The sequence below is a fragment of the Corvus hawaiiensis genome, chromosome 7 (assembly GCF_020740725.1).
Source record: "Corvus hawaiiensis isolate bCorHaw1 chromosome 7, bCorHaw1.pri.cur, whole genome shotgun sequence".
Taxonomy (NCBI): domain Eukaryota; kingdom Metazoa; phylum Chordata; class Aves; order Passeriformes; family Corvidae; genus Corvus; species Corvus hawaiiensis.
Window position 1 is genome coordinate 34,031,999 of NC_063219.1, and position 19,761 is coordinate 34,051,759.

A 19,761-nucleotide genomic window follows, 5' to 3' on the forward strand; every position below is an offset into this window, starting at 1 on the left:
TGGAATTGATGTGATCAGCCCAAGGCTGTGCTGCAGGCTTGGGTTCTGCCCCATGGGTCTGCCCAGTAAGAGGAGGCTAGCATTGTCACTTGTCCTGTTGCCTCCACTCCTTTCTCCATGGTGAGGTGAAGGGTGACAATAATCCCTACAGCCTGTGTCAGCAAGAGGTGAGTTCAGAAGGGTGCTGGGTTTGGTGCCAGCAGTGGGAGCTGACAAAATGGGATGTTTGCTAGTTACTTGCCAGACTAACTTGGAAGAAGATGTACTTTGAGCCTGCCTGCAGCTGCATGTTGGTGCTGGTGTCAGTCCCTGCAGGACCTGAACTCTGAGCTTCCCTTCTGCAGCTCCTGGTGAGTGGGCTGGAGGCTCTGGAGCAGCTGTGCCAGCCACACTGGGCAGCTGATCCCACTAAACAGGGAAAAAGGAGGAACTGTTCAGTGCTACCTCCAATACCGGTCCTGTGGCTGAAAGGAAAACAGCAGCTCCCAATCTTGGGGGGAACAGGAGAGGGAAATATCCCTGGCTGGTCTGTTACTTGAATTAATTATGCTCTCACATTGCATAACCCGGCCCCACATGCCAGGCCGCAGGAATGTGTTTTTGTGTGCTACTCCTGTGCAGTTCCTGGTCCTGGATAAACACATCCAGAGGGGCAGGGATGGGCTCTCTCACAGCACCTCTCAGTGGCAGCACACACAGCACAGGCTGAGAGGTGAGAAATCACTGCCAGCACAGCAAAACTATGTGCAATCTGTGTGTGAAGCATCTACACAAGTCTGTATATTCCAGGGATAATCTCTGTTCAAGGAGCTTCAGCATTTCCTTAGCTCTTTATTTGACTGCCTAGGAAAAATGCATTGTCAGGATGGGAACAAACATTCCTGGTTTGCATATTTATTAAGGCTTAATAGATGGACTGGATGACCTTGGGCTGGATGACCGTTGAAGGTCCCTTCCACCCAAAACTATTCTGTTAACACTTTTCCCATAGCCTAGCATCTCCATGAGCTGACCCACAAAAAAGAATGCCAGAAATGCCTACACTTTTTCCCAGGCAGCTAGGATTGCAGAAATACAAGTGGCAGTGACAGTGGTGAACACCTCTGTGGTACATTCCCAGCTGCAGGTGTATCTACAGCTGAATTTGCCCACATCTGAGGAGCTTCTTGTCTGGGATCTTTGCTTCATGTTCATTCCTGGAACATCAGGGAGTGTCTTTTGAGGCTCTTTTCCACCATGGTTGAAAAAGAGCCTCACCATGATGCTTATTTATGGTTTGCCTACTATAGCTAGAAGTAAAATGGAATAAATAAGCAGCAGATGTTAGTCTGGTGATTTTTTAATGACTACCAAGATTCAGAAAAATCTGGCTTTTAGCTAAAAGTGAACGTTATCATTTCCCATGCCTACCTGGTGTGTGTGGGTTATGGCTGGGGATTCAAGACTGCAGCTGGTGTAATCCTGACAGAGTTTTTGATAGCTCCCTTCTCTGCTGAACAATATGGCCAGATTCAAAGCATCTGCTCAGTGTCACAGTCACTTTCAGGGATTAATTTGCAATTGTAAGCTTGGCCAGACTTTAATAAGTGTCAGTTTGCAGCCTCATTCTGGCCAGTGCTGTTCCTTGTGTGAGTACTGAGGCTCCTTCCTCACGTCCTGTGCACAACAAAGAGCCCTTGGCAGTGCTGAGGGCTGCTGTGATCACCAGACAGGTTATTATGTTGGCCAGTGCCAAGTTTCAGGTGATTAGTCCGAGTGCTTTTGAGCTGTTGCAGCTTTTGAAAAGTCCATCTTCACTTAGCCTGGCTGGAAGCACACTTGCCATCTCATAGTTGGAAAAAATCAACTGGCACTAACATTTAATAAAGAAAACTCCTATAGAAACTGTTCTCTCTGAGGGTGGCTGGCTCAAGCAGTGTCACAGTAGATGGATTTTCTCTGCTGTTGTCACGTACCACACAGAATCTCTCCAGTGCCAGCTGGCTTTATCACTGTTTGCCTTCATTTCTGAGAATCATTTTTTCCTGGACTTTTTCAAGTCTCACAAGTATTTCTGTTCTTTTCTTGTATTTACCTGCTAACACCAGCAATGCTTTGAAGCACCTGAAAACTTTCTGCAATTGGTTTAAACTAATCTGATAAGAGTATGATTAACTTGTTAAACCACAGCTCCTTTTCAGGTGTCTGTACTTAGAAACATCCTAGGAGCATTCCAGAGTTCCAGAATGAACTGTGAAACTTCATTAACTGAGTGTTTAACCTTCCTTCATGCCTGAGCACATCTGTGCTCCTGTTTACACTCAGCATTTTAACAGAATTATTTAATGCTTGAGCTGGGTGTTGGTTTGAGTGTCCTGCATACTTTCAGTGGCTGAGGACTTTGGTGTGGCAAAGGTTGGATCAGGAGTTCAGCCACGTCCCTTCTCCTCAGTTTTCTGCAGCAGCGGGCTACAGACAGGCTGCTGGACTGCATGGTCCTGGGAAGCAACACTTCTGGGTAGTTCCCAAGTCTCATTCTCAAACCTAGTAATGGGACTAGAGTGGGAATAAAGCCCTCAGGGAGGTGGAAAAGGGTAAACAGTACCAAGAAAATTAACAAACCCATGAAATGTCTAATATTGCTAGATTCAGGCCCTGGGTCTATGATTCTGAGGCTGAAGATGCCTGATAAACACTGTTAATCAGTGAGGAAATACCATTTCCACAGCTGCCTTCATGGAACTGATGTGAGAGGAGAAACATAATGGGAAAAGCAAAAGTATAAAACATTAGGGTCTTGTGCAGGAAGACAGGGTCTTGGGGTGGCATTTGATATTTAAAAATCCACCTGTGCTGAGTACAGTGAGCGCTCCTACACTCTCCAGTCCTTCTGGAGTCCTTGCTGAATTCTCCTCTGAAGCAGCTCCTTTGGCACCTTACAGCTGAGTGACACCATCCTGTGACAGCAAGGCACAAGCAGCATCAGCATGAACAGCAACACTTTGCATACAAATACTTATACAAACTTAATTGATCCAAAATATGTGAAAACAAACTGCAGCAGCAGTTTTGCCATGAGGAATCCTGTAGCAAGGCATGTTCTCTTTGCAATACTGTGCCCCCCATATGGGTCAGGGGTCAGGGAAACCACTGCAGGGGGGTCTCTTCCAACACCTATCAGTGGGAGTTGTCTTTTACTAGAGATCCTTAAGGACCTGATCAAGTCACAGATGATGGGAAATACAGTTTTAACATCATACCTGTGAAAATATCAGTGTCCCCACTCTACAGCCCTCACTGACCAGTCTAATTGTACATCTACTCTCATAGCTGTAGTCTATTGTTCTGTAGTGGAAATGGGCATTTCTAGCTACTCAGCTACTTACTGCGATCTTACTTCAATCTCTGCAGTTGACTGACATATTTTTTATTCACCTGTGATAAACAGAAGCAACAACACTGATTCTCTGTTGTGAAAACCGACCTGGAATACATAAAATAAAGAGAAAATGGCTATAGCCAGAGAATCCAGTTTAATAGGCTGCTATACAGGAAGACTTTGTTCTATGATACATTCTGGAAATAGTTTTCAAATGTTACTTACAGATACTGTATAAAATAGATACCAGTTTTATTGATTATACATCAAGATTCTTTGATCATTTAACCTGCTATTAAGTAATATATAAGATGTGTGATGGAAAGTGAGCAACACTTTACAGGACAATCTAAATCTAATAAATAGATCTGTATCTCACCACGAGATTGAGCCACTGCTGTGCCGTTGTCAGACTACAGAGCAACCACAACATCACACATGCTGGTACAGCTGCATATGGTAAAATAGGAGATGAAAATCCCATTCCTTGAGCAGCTCCTCTTCCCTGCATGACTTTTTTGGCTTTGGTCTGTACAGTAATACTGTGTGTGCTTGTTTGGTCCATGCAAAGCTACGAACAGTGTCTCATCAAGAAAAAATAGAATTTAAATTGAAGAGGTATAGTTTTGGTTAATTTGGGGTTAAAATGCAATATCTCTCTGATCACAGAAAGGGCCGTACCTGCTCTTTCTGGCTGTCTATTTCAACAAGAGGGTGGAAGTAGCTACTTAAGTGTTTTAAGCAACACAGCTCTTGGTGTCCAGACTCTATGTAAGATACTCTTAGTCGAAGAGGTTAGCGAGGATTGTACTCCTGTTACAGCATGTGTTTGTGAAAATACAGGCCAGGGGGAAAAAAAAATCCAAAACTCAAATCTGAAACTGGCACTTCTTTACCCACAGGCTTACCACACCATTGAGAACACTTTCACTCTGGAATATACAACATGGCAGCTGGGTTCAAACTGCGAACTGCATGTTTTCTATTGTCACAGGAATCAATAGCATACTGGAAATAAATAAAAAAACCAAACCAAAACGCTGCTGTTTGGCTGAATTGCAAGCAGTGTGCACAATATGCCAGATTTACAGAGAGATTTCCCATTCAAACAAATTTCAACAGAAACAGACCACGGGAAACAAACTGCATATTCAGGAAAATACCATTGGCACCACTTGCCAAGACGTAGAATGCTGTGGTTTGACAGTCCTTGCAGGGAGAGGGCAGCAGCTTCACTCGAACATCTCGTAGTGGCGCGTTTGCCTCACCCGCGGCACCATGTCAATGAGCAGCCTGCAGGGAGAGCACACGGGGTCAGGCACAGGCACAGCACTGAATATATAAAGATTCATTAATAAGAAACAGCTCAGGTGGAGTAACAGCCTCCACAGTTTTCCAGAACTGTTAGTTTTACAGTGGAAATTGTGATTATAGAGACTTATTCAAGAGTGGTATTCCTCATTAAAATGTTAATTGAATTTTCCAAGTTGAAAAAGAAAACCCCACACAGCTTCCAGGTGAGGGCTGACTGCAGCCTGGCCAAGGGCTGCTTCTCAACGGGCACAGTTCCAACTAAGACACTCCACATCTCCCCCTTTCTCTTATGGCAGATAATCCACAAGGGATGAAGTGCAAACTTCGGGTTAGATTCCATGCAGTCAAGGGAAATTGTGGCAGCAATGAAGTGCATGGCAGAGTTTAATTTGATTTTTTTAGTCTGTTTCTGGTGTGAATCAAGAAAGCATCTTAAAATTCAAGAAAAGCAACATCTGAAACACCAGCAGGAACCTTCAGTTCAGAAGTTGCCAAAGGTAGGGCTGGGACAGGAATCAATAGCAAGATCCTTCTTTAAACTTGAGCACCTTTGCTTATATCCAGACTTCCTGTGGAAAAGCAGTGCTCAGAAATGTGCCCCAAAAGTAATGAGGACTGATTTTATCCATCATTTGTGGTCATTTTTCATATATTGCATTTCAAGTGTACAAAAATCTAAAATTATTCCAATTGCTTTTTAAGTCCTGGCTGCTTTCCAGCTGATGTGGGGGACACAGTCTTTTATAACCCTTTCCACACACTCTGCTCCAGTATTGGCTGCTAGTCTAATAAATTCCAGGGACTGATTTCACTGGAATTACTTAAGCCCTTAAAGACTGTGACTTCCTACCTCAGGGCCAGCCCAGCTGCTGGACACACTGCCTTGCGTGCTCCCAGGAGATACTCACTTGATTCCATAGGCAGATATTGTGAGTCCAATTAACACTCCTATACTGCCATCCAGGAACCAGACGGAAGAATTGTGTTTAAACACTTCTGCACTAAGAAGGATGGAAAAGCCCATTATTCCACCTACAAGAGAGTTGAAACCTAGAAGGGGGAAAAAAAATAATTAAAGGATGAACAGCAGGAACTCATGGAAAGGAAAATGGTTTTGCACAGTAACCTGTCAAAGAGCCTCTCTTGGAGCTTTTTACCCCATACCATATATTTATTTACGTGCTTGGCACTCTTGTTTAGAGCTGTAGACGTTGCTGAAGACACAAAGGATAACCCTAGTAATATTTTCCATTTGTGCTTTAGATATACCACAGCAGCTTCTTATCTACTATTCACAATTTTAATGAACATCCTTTTAGATTCCTTTTTTTCTTTTTTAAACTCTTTCTCTTTTTCTCCAAGCCAGTCCCTTCAAAATTCTCACAGAGCTTTTGGAAAAATTAATGCCCCTTTTCATCCAACTCCTGCTTGGTTGATTATTGATTTGGGGGTTTTTAAGTCATTCCTTGTTTTCTGTTTTTTAACTCCAAATTCCCTTTTTCTGATTTTTTTTCCACAGTAACCCAAAAGACACCCCTGTTGTTCTACCAAAAAAAAAAAGTCACTGAGAATGGTAGATCCATATGCTATTTAACCTAGGTAACAAATGAAATATCAAACTTGAAATATTCTATATTCCTTGGTGAGTCAGCTCTAGCCAGCTGCTGTTTACAGGACTTAGCCAGGTTTTTCCAATTCCCCATGACTGCCAACAATGATATACCTGACACTTGTTCCTGAGTATGTCCTTTGATCCACACCTCTCACACCCAAGTCTTCGTCTATTTATTAATTTATACTGCTAGCACATGTTGTATTGTGTCTATAGATATAAAGAATATAAAATATAAATAATTAATTAGAAATTTAAACCACTGTTACTTCCCCTGCTCCAGCTTAAGTCAGAATCCACCAGCACAATATGCAAAAGAATAAAATATTTCCATGCCATTATTGGCTGATGGTTCCAAATGATCTAAAAGCTACTTGCAAAGGAAATTTTTTTCCCTTCCTGGCTCTCATTCAGCCAAACCTTTCTTTGCTGATGTGGCAGGAAATCATGGAATGGCTGCAGGTATTAATCCAGACACTGTTCTGTGTGTAGGGCCAGCACAGGAAAAAACAGGTGGCTAAATCTGGGTAGGAAACAGGTACCTAAAACCTACAGGAAAGTTGGCTGACATCACTGTCACAGAGTTGTCCTCTGAGATGTCACAAAATTCAAGGCAGGAAATGGCTATTTTTATTATCCTAAAGGCCAAGAGCTTTTGCTATAAACAACCTGTACAAATGACATTTTGCCTCATTAGGGTTCATACATCTAGGCTTTAAAGTGATATTGTTGTTAAGCCCTACTCTAAAACAAAATAATTCTAAAAAAAAATTGTTAATAGAGGTTGACATGTATAAGAGAGAATTTGCTGTTCTGAAAATAAACCTATTTTTCAGGAAGAAAAATTCATGCTCCTTTTATTCAAAACAGTTTGTTGGTCTGGAGCCAGGGATCCCAGGAGGCAAATTAGCAGGAAACAGAAAACACTAAAAAAAGATATGCAAGGGACTGCTAAATCTGTCTCAGCTGCTGAATCACATTGTCTCTTCCTGATTGTTAATAAATCAAGTATATATGTAAATATATCTGGTGAAAGCAGATATTTAACCACACATGTTAAGATCAGCCTCCTACATTTTCTAAAGTAGTTCTAAAGGAGAGAAGAGAGATAAAAACCAGGCTGAGGTAATTTTATACCTTTTTCCCTAATTTTTTTAATCAAAGAATGAGCAGTCTCCAGCTCAGAAGCAGTATCATTAGCATGAGGATGTAATTATGGGGAAAGAGATTTCTCTGTCATGAAGGAGAACAATTCAGAGCTGGAGCTACGTAGGAATTTTCAGCTAATATTTTGTCTAAATAAACTGCTCTGTTTCAAAACTCAGCTACATTTTTTTAAAGGGAGGGTTCATCATTTGCCTGCCCAGGCACAGTTCTGAAATGGTCAACATGACCCACTTACACCCTGGCAGTGAAGGAGGTCAGACTCACTGGGCTGCAGTTACCAGCATCCTTTCCAGAATCCTTTTTCCTTTTGGAGATGTTTCTGTTTCAAAATGTCTAGAGTGGCAGAGCCCATTGGAAAGAATAAGATCTCTGAGCTGGAGGTCTGGTGGGAGAGAATCCCAAATGCAGGGAGGCAGTAGCTTAGTTGTAACCCCCTCACTGTTATTCTGATGCCTTTTTTGCTTCTTGTAGATTTAAAATGTAAGTACTCATGAAGCATTTCTGTAAGTGGGATGATAGAGATACTCGTAATACGTGTTATCACATATCATCAAGAAAAAAGCTGAGTATGTTTAATTTGCTTAAAATAAAGTTAATTGTATGTATCTCTAGAGTAAGCTGAGAATTGAATTTCCTCAAAGTGAAATCTTTAGCAAAGAATAAAATAATTTAGGTACCACGACCCATGAATCATGAACACCCTACAGTGTCTGTTTACAGACTGTTTCAAATTGTCCTGTGCTGGCAGATAAAAACTGGGAGAGATTTGTAGGGGGCTGTGAAACTTCTGCCATCACTGTGGCCTCACTTGTTTGAAAGACAGATCCCCAGGATTTCTGAGGACTCACAAGCTTGAGCCCTGTCAGTAAGAGGAATATCTGGAGCTACTTTTAAAGAGTGATTTTAAACTTCCTTTAAAACCAAAACCAGTCAGCTGCTACACACCTGGGCCAATACAGTGGTGGCAGTGAGGTGTTCCAAGGATGCAGTGGAGGAGATTCAACCTGTGCCAAACACCAGCAGGGCCAGAGGAGTGCAGGGCAGGGAAAGGCTTTGTTTCACACCTGCCATGCTCCAGCAGCTCTGCTGAGTGGCAGAGAAAGCACTGTGGTGACAAATGACACCTATGGGGGTACCTGTGGATGATGGTGATGATCCCTGCTCAAGGCAGGCAGCGTTTCCACAGCAGACTTTGCTTCATTTAAACTGTCAGGATTTACCATTCACCAGGCACAGGCAGTGAAGATGGAGGTGACTTAACCAGAGCTCTGAGAACCCTGCTGCAGCCTAACCTCTGACTAATACACCTCTAATTCATTATCTGCTCTACCTCTAACTCTCTGTTACTGCTTACTATCCACACATTCACTGTTTGACTTCCACCAGACAGAGTCATTCCAGCTGAGCTATCTGTGCTAAAGGCCAGTGGTACTACGGACTGCTCTAGGGTTTGGGTTTTTTCCCATTTCCTAGTGGCTGCCTAATTTCAATGCTCTTTCACAGCTGTCATTGTGCAGGGGTCACTCTTATCCTCTGCATCCACAACATTCCCTGGAAGAGTCTATGAAAGCAGCAGGATCAATGTCACACTCACCATCGGTTATCAGTGCTCTGCTTGTAAGGACCTTTCCCAGCATAAATTTGATTACTGCCAAGACAGTGCAAAGGATTCCACTTAGAACAGAGACACTGTACAGAAAATCATCCTGAAAAAAAAAAAAAAGTCAGACATCAGTAAGTCTTCTGGTCATGTCCCATGTATTAAATGACAAATAGTACTAATTAATGTGTAATTATTTGTGCTGCTGAGAAACACAACCTGAGATAAAGATTTCCTGCATTATGACTTCCAAGACAGCTGGTGCTTATTTGGCTTATATTGTCAGCTGCAATTGCTTTTGCAGCCGTAATTAATGACAGCTCCAACCAACAAACTGTGAATTGACCCAAGCTCCTCAGAGTCAGGAGGTTATATTTACCAGTGGGGCTGAATGCAGACTGCCAGGTCATCTAATGCTAAATGCCAGCAGTAGTGAAATCCCCACAGGCAGAAGGAAGGCTTGAAAATAGAAACCCACTTACCAGACCAATATTGATTTTCATTGTAAGAAATAACCATTTAATGTTGTTTCTGATTCTGTGCTTGCTTTGGTTTTGTTTCATTACCTTTTTCTAAAGTCTGGTTCAAGCTACATCCATAAAACTTCTGACACTGATGTGCAAAGTAAGGTTTAGCTCTTTCTCAGAAGAAAAATTTTTCATGGATTTCCATTTCACAGAAACATCCACATTGCTTAATTTGCACATGCAACATGGGTTCCCCAGGCTCCCTCAGGAGAGAGCTGCATGTCTGTGTAGGGCAAAGAAGGGTAAGTTATTATTGTTTAACACTCATTCTCTAAAGGTCATCTGGAGGCCCCCACCCCTTCCTGCTGAGTGTTTTGTGTTTGGTTGGGCTGGGAGGAAACTCCTGGGTGCTGACATGCTGCAATCAGGTGCCTAAAGGGAGGCCCTGTGCCTTCTTCCCCCTGAGGAACATCAACCCACGGGCTGCAAAATACCCAAGTGAGCTCTCAGCCTGCCTGCCACCTCACCACAGAGCTTTGAGTTAGATTCATTTATTACTCTTTACAGAAGTGTTAATTTAAACTGTTGCAACACCAGTACAAACAAAGGAAATAGCAAGCATTCTTTTCTAATTTGTGTCTGCAGGTCTAAGTGGGCCAGTGCCACTGGGACCCTGTTCCTGATTAAAACACTCCAGCAAAAGTCCCTGTTGGTACCAAACATTGTCATGATGATTCGTCATCAGCTCCATCCATTTTCATTATTTTAGCAGCAATTTGAAACCCAAAGAAATAAAAAAATATTTTTGAAAGCTGCTTAGGAAGACACAGGGAATTAGATTACTGCTGTAATGTACTCATATCCCTAAATAAATCATTCAATATTTTTATACAATTTTGTATGTTGTATAATTTTGAACGTCTACTTCACTCTCAATCATGAGCTCATTCTCTCTAGACCTGGTACAATATTAACAGTATTAAGTATTAAGACAAAATTCACTGAGGAAAAGAGAGTAAAACAGAAGCAATGAAAACACAGAACTCAAGTACTGGGTAAAGGTAGGATAAAAAGCATTCATACAGTTATTTTAACATAACACCTGGAAAATACCCAGCAATTTTGGAGTGCTAGGGAAGGACTAAGGAAGCAGTGGCAATATTTGGGTACTGTCAGTCTAACAAGGAAAGCTGTGAGCTCTCAGAAGGTCTGAAATGACAACAAAACTTCAACAGTCTGGACAAGCTTTGCAAAAATCTTTCAAAATTTGAGATCCTTGTCAAAACCATGCCTCTAATCTTTATGCATCTTTCTCAAAAATGTGTGTTTTCAGTACCCAAAGACTTCATTTTGATAGCCTAACAAGTTCTGAATGCTTAATCTAACCTAATCTCATCTAATATTTTACCTAATATTTAATATACAGCATATGTATAAGGCTCCAGAATAATCTGAGGTAGAATGTTGTGCTCCACCAACATTTCCCTTGTGTCTCACTTGGCACAAGGACTCATTGTTCAATGACTACATGAGATCCCTGATTTCTCCATCAACCCACACACCCGCCAAAGGCTCTCTGATTCCTCCCAGGCATCCCTACCTCTTATCTTTGCCTTTCCCCTCAGCAAAGCACAGGCCTTGTCACCAGCAGAGCTGAACACTGCAGGCCCAGCAGAGGTGACAGCGCAAATCACTTTGCTATCAACAAGTAAGTTGTGTCACTGTCAGCCTTGGGCTGATGAAATGCAGTTTTCCTCCACCTGTCAAATCCTTGGGGATGCACTGGAAAACCATTACAAATTGGCATAGTTTGGAAAAAATCTAGGAATCACAATACAAGATATTTTGAAAAGTATTCATAGAGATGTTCAAAAGTCCAGTTATTGATTCAGAATCCTGAAAATGCTATGCCTTATTCCTTGTGCTATCATGTCAGGTTTCATCCTCTGCATGGCATTTTATTTAGAGCTTTTTGTTTATTTTTTTCCTGCCACCGTGTACCACAAATTTTTGGGATGAATTCAGGTTTTTTTCCTGCATGTGTCACTAAAATCACAGTATGTGGAAATGCATCTTGCTATTTGTTCAGTCATAATCAAAATGAGTCTAGCTACTCTACTGGAATCCAAGAATGACCTAAATGTGATACAGATTTCTGAATGAATTCATGAATTGTTTAACAGGCTTTTTATACAGGATGCATAGTCAGGATCGAGAAAGTCTTCCTAAGTTTAGTGGGCTTTTTCTCCACCAAATCACACAAGACAAGCTCATTTTGTTGCCAATACTAATGCAATAACCACTGATAAAGCAGAAGACCTGAAAAATCAAAGCTCCTTTGTTATCACAGTGGACACGAGAAAGGGAAGAAATTAAAAAACCCTGCTCTGGACGCAGATGCTTTAGGCTGTGCCAAACAGATTTTCAGAAGGCGATATTCCTGGTTTTATCTCTAAACACCACCCAAAATCAGCAGCTCCTGTTGCGCGCAGCTCCTCGCAGGAGCCACGGGGAGGCGGCAGATCCCGCACGAACTGAGCGCGGCTGTGGGGACCAAACCCCAGAGGAAAAAATCTCTTAAACTCTCTTTCCTCAGTACTCCTCACCCAGTGCTTTCTGGGCGTCCAGGCACCCCAGAGCTGGAAGAAGAAGAAGAGTGAGGCTATCTGCTGCTAACAAGAAGTTTTTGCGGGTGTAACAGATCAGCCCAAAGTGGCGATGTCCAGCAGCACGGACAGCCCGGCTGTGTCCCGAGCAGGGGAGGATGAAAGAGGAGAGAACCAGCTCAAAACGCTGCCTTGGCACTATTTTGCTGCCAAGAAGCTGGAACTGGTTTAGGACAGCAGGATTCAATGAATTAGCCGAGGGACGGCTGCTGTGGGCCAAGCCCTGGGCTGGAGCAGAGGCGTCCGGCTTTGGGACACACGAGTGACAAACGCGCTCTGCTGCAGTGCTGTGGGCTCCAGAGGGTTAAACACGTCATCCCGTGGCTGTGAAATGGTTCCCATTAAACTAACTCATCCTTTGGAGAAATGAAGAAAAGAAATGCCATAATGGAGATCTAAATTAATAAAATAAGCCCGGCCATCTGGCACCATCTCCCTCCGGATCTTCCCGCAGCCCTGCCCTCTCCGTACCCCTTGCCTTCCCATCTGACAGTCATTAGGAGCACGGAGCACGTCTAGCCAGGCTCACTGTACGTGTCCTTGGTGTTATTTTAATTACAGCAGCAGCAAATTGTGACAGATGATACAAATTTAAATTCTGATCATTGCCATATGATAACGGCTTCCCAGTGAGGTAAATAAAGCTCCTTCCTTTTCCATTTCTTTTCATATTTGCTCATTGCTACTACACTGTACAAGGACACATATATCTGATTAGATGGCTTCATGTATAGACCAGCACTGTGCATAAAGAAAGGTGCCCATCCTGGGCTGCCTTCTCATTACACAGCACTTTAATAGCTAAAATGTCCCTACTTAAGATTTATTTTATGCAAGGTTTTATACTGTGGTTTTATGCTTTCTTTCCCAGAAGAAAGCTTTCCTAGGAAAAAGTCTTTTCCTCTTTTACTATTCCTAAGAAAGGAATAATAGAAGTCAGCAGGCAGCTTTCCTCCACTTTACCCAAATGCATTGTCCCCAGCTGTGCAGCTGAGAAGAGGGGGTTGCAAAATTGTCACAACAGTTCTGTCCCTGCTTTCAAGGATTTTACCAAAGGCAGCAGTAATCTTACAGCTCAAGAAAAAGTTTGTTGGTTTTGATGTTGCAACTTTGATCTCCTTCTGAATCTACTGTAGAAAGTAAAAAAAAAAATCTCACAACAGATTCTTCAGTGCTTGGTTTACTAGGTAGAAATATTTTAACCCAATTCCCAGCTTAGTAACTGAGTTTCAGCTGATTCGTGTTCCTAATCTTTCCCTAGAATGCATATTGCTAATTCTGACCCTAAAACTTTGCCCTGATTCCATGTATTATTTCTACCAGCTATTCTCTGCCCACTCCACTTTACTTACAGTCTTTCCTCCTCTGGGATGTAAAAAGTTCTCATTTCACCTGCACTGTACAGTGTTGAGTCAAAAGATATTCAGTGGTACAGAACGAAGCTCTGTCCTTCCTTGGTCACTCATTCTACTGCGATCCCAGAACAAGCTGCTTCTCTCACCCCAATAGCTGCAGGGTTCCTTCCACTCCTCTGCCCTCTCCTCGGCTTTCTCTGTGAACCAGCCAGAAGTTCCTCCACACTCCTGCAGGAGCTGGAATTACTGGTACTGCCTTTTTCATGCCATTTTTTCCCTTTCCAGAGAACCTGGTGTCTCACAGTGTTTTACCTCTCCTCTGCTGAGCCTCATTCCTCTTGGCTGAGAAGGTAGGGATGTGTATCTGGAATGCTACAGATGGTGTTGGCAGGAGCAAAGTCATGGCTGGCCCAAACTGAGCTGAGTTTGTATTGTTAAATATTAATTTTACCCATCTCTGCAACTCACCATCTGTCTCCTGGATCCCAACAATGACCCTTCTTCAGTCCAGGTGATTGGTGACCATCCTCCCCAGCACCTGCTGGGTTCTGCTCCCGCCCTGCTCCCCATCCCTACCTTCACACGCTTCCCACTGCCTCCTGCTCCTCCAGGTCCCTCAACAGCTGCCAAGTCACCTGGGCACACTGGGATCACTAAAAGGCCCTCTGCAGAGCATGTTACTCAGTCAAAAAGGACTCCCTCTTCCTCCCCTGAAGGATTCTGTTACTATATAGAGAGCAACAAAGATGTTCCTAATACAAACACTTAAAAAAAAAAAAGTCCAAATCTCTATCACACTTTCTCCCAAGTAATAAATAGTTTATGTAATCAGTCTAAAGGGAACTCCTGGGAAGCCAGAGGGTCTCTTTCACCAGCAAACTTCAAAAGGGATGAGTTTTAATTGCACTTCACTGTCAGAAAACAAACCAACATCCCAGTCTCTGACTCAATCAGGAGACAGTCTCTTTACATGGAGATACAAAGATCTATTATTAGTACCAAAAAAAAAAAAAAAAAACTTATGAATGTTTAAACTTGTCTTTGGTGTGACAAAGCAATTCCACAGCACAGAATGTTTTTTCAAGAAATAGATAACAAAGACAGGGTGTGCTGAATACCATGGCACGGCACGGCACAGGGGCCGGGAACTGAAGGACTGTGAGCTCCAGAGAACTCTCTTAGGTGACCTTAGGGCTCCTCCAAAGGGTCTGCTTAACTATTACATCAGTCATGCTTCCCGTTCTCCCAGAATTCATCTACGTTGTTTTAACATCAAAGTTATGAAACATAAATTAAAACTGTATTTTTCCACCCTCGGAAGAGTGAGACTGATTTTTCCAATGAGCAGGGAGCCAAGGCCAGCAGTACTTTCCACATCACCCACCAAGTGGGGAGCAGCCACCAGCTTTTCTTTCTTATCAGCATGTGGTAAAATCTGGAAATGAGGCTTTCCACCATCCCCTGAGCAAAGAATGATGTGTAGCTGATACATTTGCCCTAAACCTGGCTTACTTTTCAGTTCAAATACCCACAACATTCTCAACAACCTGCAAGAAGCACTGGAATTTTAGGCCAAACTCCAAGCCATACATAGGTGATAATAACTATAAACTAGGATTCTAATGTATAATTAGTGTATATGATACTTTGCTTTGAAATGGCAAGAAATAAATTATATATGAGGTTAGAAATGTATAGGGCAACATGTATGAGGACATATGTGTATATAATCCCAAGCATTATTTGTTATGTTACCATTATGGCCTATAATTCAATTGTTGACATTATTGAATATATGTTTATGATGTATTTATTTTAAACTATTAAATTAATAAATCAATTAGAACTCCCAAAGCTACACTGTGCCACCCCAACCTTCCTGTTTCAGCTGTAATCAATAACATACAATGGAATACCACATGGCCTAATTTTTCAAGAGATTTCATTTCAGTGTTGGAGGCCCCACATGAGATGGGCTGCACGTCCTTCGTCCACAAACTGATTACATCTTTCCTCCTTTGTTCTGCAGGAAATGTCACAAATATGGCATGATGCTTGCTTACTCTTGCAAAAAAGTGTCCTTTGCCATACTAATGAGGACAAATGCCAAACTGCACTGACATTACATGTGTTATACTATTACCCAGGGAAATGCAAGCAGTAACCGAATAGTAAATGGATATTGATTTACAACCCCAGGTGAAATTAAAACAGTCTTTCCCAGTGTGGCTGGGTCAAGCTTTTAGAGCTTTCTTTAAGAAATAAGAAAAGGTCTGCAAATTCTTTGTGGAAATGGTCAAAATAAAACACATCATTCACATCTAAATGATATTTGTACTACCAAGAATATCCAATAATTGACATGATGAAGGTAAAGGGGCAAATGATGAAGGTTTTTTTATCACAGAGCTGGCAAGCACTGACGGTAGCAAATGCAAACACAGAACAATGCTCAAAACCTACACTCAAAGATTTTTAGATTCCTTTCTCAATATATTAATAAAATGTAAAAAAATCACTAAAGTTTACACAGAAATCCAAGCATGATGTCGTCAACAGTATGCAAAATCTCTACTCATTCTTATTTGTAGGAAATGTATGTGTACCAAATCCTCAGGGACAGCACTGGCTGTGGATATTGCTCTCTGAAACATCAATAAAGGAATGGTAATTCCTTTCCCTACTGGGAATTATCTTATTAAGGCTAACATAGGTTGGAGAACAAATGCTGAAAGTAACAATAAGGGAAATATTCTGAATCTCATAGCTAGGGGAAAGGAAACCTTAGTAAATTATTTCTGAGCCAGCAAGAAATTATTCTATTTTAGGTTCAACACTCATCATTGTAGGAAAAAAACCCAGCTTAAATTACCTGATCTGAGAAATACCCATTTAAAATAACCTGAAGGGTAAACAAAATGAAGACTTTCTCTTCCAAATGTCAATTACTGATTAGCTTTTTAATTCAGGTGTATTGAACAAGCTAAAATTATCAGAAATTTTAATTCCAAATGCTCCAGAAGGAAGAGCAGCTGGCCTACTTCATCTAACATTTTCAGCAAGTGCTGGAACAAAGAAAGAAGAAAAAAGACGGAGGGAGAAGAAAAAGACAAAGATCTAGCTGGCAAAAAATATTTCCTTAGGGATCAATGATATGAAACTGAAATAATAACTGCAGCATGTCAGTTGAAGCAGACCTGTATGGAATAAATATTCTCAGCTAAATAAAAAACTTCCCAGCTATATAAAGAGTAGGACAAGAACACAGAAATAAGTGGAATTTGCAGCTGTAAGGTTCCCACACATTAATGGCACATCTCTCTCTCCTCTATAAAATTTGTTCTCATTGGATTTTGTAATATTTAGATATTTTTTTAAGTTTGGTAGTGTCACTGAGAAATTCCGGGAAGGGCTGGGGGCACAGTGTGGGCTCTAAAAGTACAAGAATCTTACCGAAAAACCAAAGCATTCTAGAGATACGATAAGAGTAGGAGAGAAACAGCAAGATTTCCTTCCAAACCAACCTGTTCCAAGGCAAGTGGAAAATGTCATCACATCTCTACATTCTCAAAATGAGGAAGCTTTAATTAAAAATATTTTCAGGCAAGTGAGAACGGAGGTCACAGCTCAATAAAGCGACTGGCGTGTACGTGTTGGCGCAGGCAGAAATTGTCTCCACACCCACACCCAAATTTGCCTCCAAAGGAAAAGGAAGCATCTCTACAAATCCAAGGTAGGGCACATGGCAGACAAATCCCTCTGAAAGTGACATGAAAACTCTATTCTCCTTGTTTACTCCTCTGTCCAAGAATCAGAGGCCCATAGTACATTTTTTAATGCTCACAAAAAGTAATGTAAAAATCTTCAAAAATGTGGAAGGAAAAAAGATCCATTCCACTTCTCACTGCACATATTCAATACTGGAATTTTCCAACCATCTAGGACAAACACATCTCTTCAGTTGCAATATTTCTCCTACATCTACCTTTCATCAACTCTGTAATTAATGACTTCATTAATTAATTCATTTCAGAATATACACCATCCTATGGATCATTGTTGAAGAACACTGCTCTACCTCACAAAAACCAAAAACACTGGCACAAGGGATTGTGTTTTGAACACTGAGGATTAATATATATCTCAGTTACTTGAAAATGAACTTTTCCCCACAGTTAAGAGATGTATAATTAATACAAATGCAGAATTATATAGTGAGTGTATAATTAATTGGCTGGCCAACTCTCCTGACACAGAATATAATTTTTCAGGGCAGGCTTCTTTTTAATTATAATATAAATACAAAGTCCTGTGCAAAGGGAAAACCCTAAGTTTACCTAATAATGACAATTTCTGAACTTGCTGTTAACTGCAGGAAATGAAATCTACAGTTAAAGCTCTCTAAAAATATCAATTCAGTGCTAAACAGTAATTTGCAAAAATGAACAGATTGTATAAATCCCTGGTGACCCTTATCCTTTGAATTCTGTGGGCTCTCCAGGCTTCCTCATCTAGAGATGGAGATAAAATTTAAAAGAAAGGCATGATGAAAGTCACTGAAGACCAGAGCTGGGCCTTTAGTCTGACCCAGTAGGGCCATGGTTGCTGTTGCATACAGGAAACACACACACTACCAAAGTCAAAATTCCAGACAAACATTTATCATTAAACTTACCCAATTAATTTTAAACTAATTAATCTACCTAGTCATTCATATCCCGCCTCACAGGCTACGCCAAAGTTAACTGCAATCCTTAGCATATCAAGCTAGAGAACCAAAAAGGAGAAAGACACTATTTCTGTGATTCCTAAGGTTTTGAGGCATTCAAAAGAATTACAAAATCATTGCCTGTGCTGAAAGCTTGTGTTGTGACATAACACTACCTATTGTTTCTTTTTACTTGAGACACAGCAAGAGGTAAAACAAGCAAGAAGCAGAAAAGGAAGGCAGAAGCAATACTAAGAAATACAGGAATTCAGGAGCTCTAATTGTCCTCCCTCCTCTGTCAGCGCAGATCAGGAGCACTGTCATTCACAGGGTTTCAACAAAATTGCATTCAGCATGGAATAAAAGATAATTCAAATAGGTGACTGGAAAAATCCATGACTGAGCTAAACCTGAGCTCCTGCCCTGTAAATTAAGTAGCACCTGTCTGCAGTCTAACAAGAATCTGTGGACATTTAAGCCCCTCACAGAATGGGGAAATCAAGCTGGAAATGCCATTAATGTGCAGTAAACCTGTCATTCTCTTCCTGTTTCTCTGAATCCTGCTGACGACTACCAGACATGCACCTGAAATCATCATATGAAATGACAACAATACCTAAGATTCCTGCTTCTAAATGTCCACAGAAGTAAAAGAATATCTGTTCAAAACATTTGGAAAAGTACCTCAAATTATTCCTTAGTCATGTGATTTTTATATTTTCTCTTATTGCTAGTATTTTCATGAAAGCAACTCTTCCAAGATCCACTTGAAGGACAACAGAATCTCCACATTAAAGAATTCATAAAATCTTTCCAAGAAAATTTTTTTTTTTGCTATGTGCATATTAAGAACTGAAAGACACATAACCAGTGTATCTCATATGCAACAGAAAATACAATGAACTTCCTATAATTGATCCAGAATTATTCAAAAGTTACTGAAGCACATACTTAATTATCTAATCTGTTTCGTTTCTAAAATTAAACTTGTCTGTATCATACTATTTTCTCCAAAACTTCTGGAATTTAAAATTAACTCACAAAAATTATTACAAAGTTGCTGAAATTTACCAGAAATTAAGATGTAAAAAGAGACTTTATAGCTCTGAGATCAGTGCAGTCAGTCATGTGTCTTTGCATTATTATTATCATTAGGTTAATCTTGAATCCCCTACATAGAGCAATGCTTTCCAAACCATCTCCATTTGCAGGGCTGACAGTACTAACTTTGTGTTCAGCATCTGAGCACCAAGAGCAACATATTCCAGTTGGGTTTTTGCCACATTATCCCCCTTAAGATTGAAGTCACACAGCTAAAATTTCACAAGGCACTTTAAAAATTACCCACATCTTCAATGACCTTTGCTGCGATAAAGAGCAATAAGGATGTAAACTGTACCAAAAAAATCATGCGACTCTGACTCACATGTGAAACTTCTGTTGAGGCAGAGATCCTCTTAATCTAGTGCTGAGCTCTTCACCTCATTTTTATACCAGTTTGGGACACCAGTGGA

At 41.1% G+C, this 19,761-nt stretch overlaps 1 protein-coding gene across 1 annotated transcript in view; it reads right to left on the reverse strand.

The window, feature by feature from the left end:
• Positions 1–3,493: 3,493 nt before the first annotated feature.
• Positions 3,494–19,761, reverse strand: part of TMEM163 (transmembrane protein 163) — a 90,104-nt gene continuing 73,836 nt past the window's right edge. The window contains exons 6-8 of the mRNA XM_048309680.1: positions 9,046–9,157; positions 5,581–5,722; positions 3,494–4,651 (exon numbers count right to left, since the gene is read on the reverse strand). Coding sequence (XP_048165637.1) covers positions 4,591–4,651; positions 5,581–5,722; positions 9,046–9,157 — 315 coding nt within the window. The 3' untranslated portion in view covers positions 3,494–4,590. The remainder of the gene's footprint in view (positions 4,652–5,580; positions 5,723–9,045; positions 9,158–19,761) is intronic.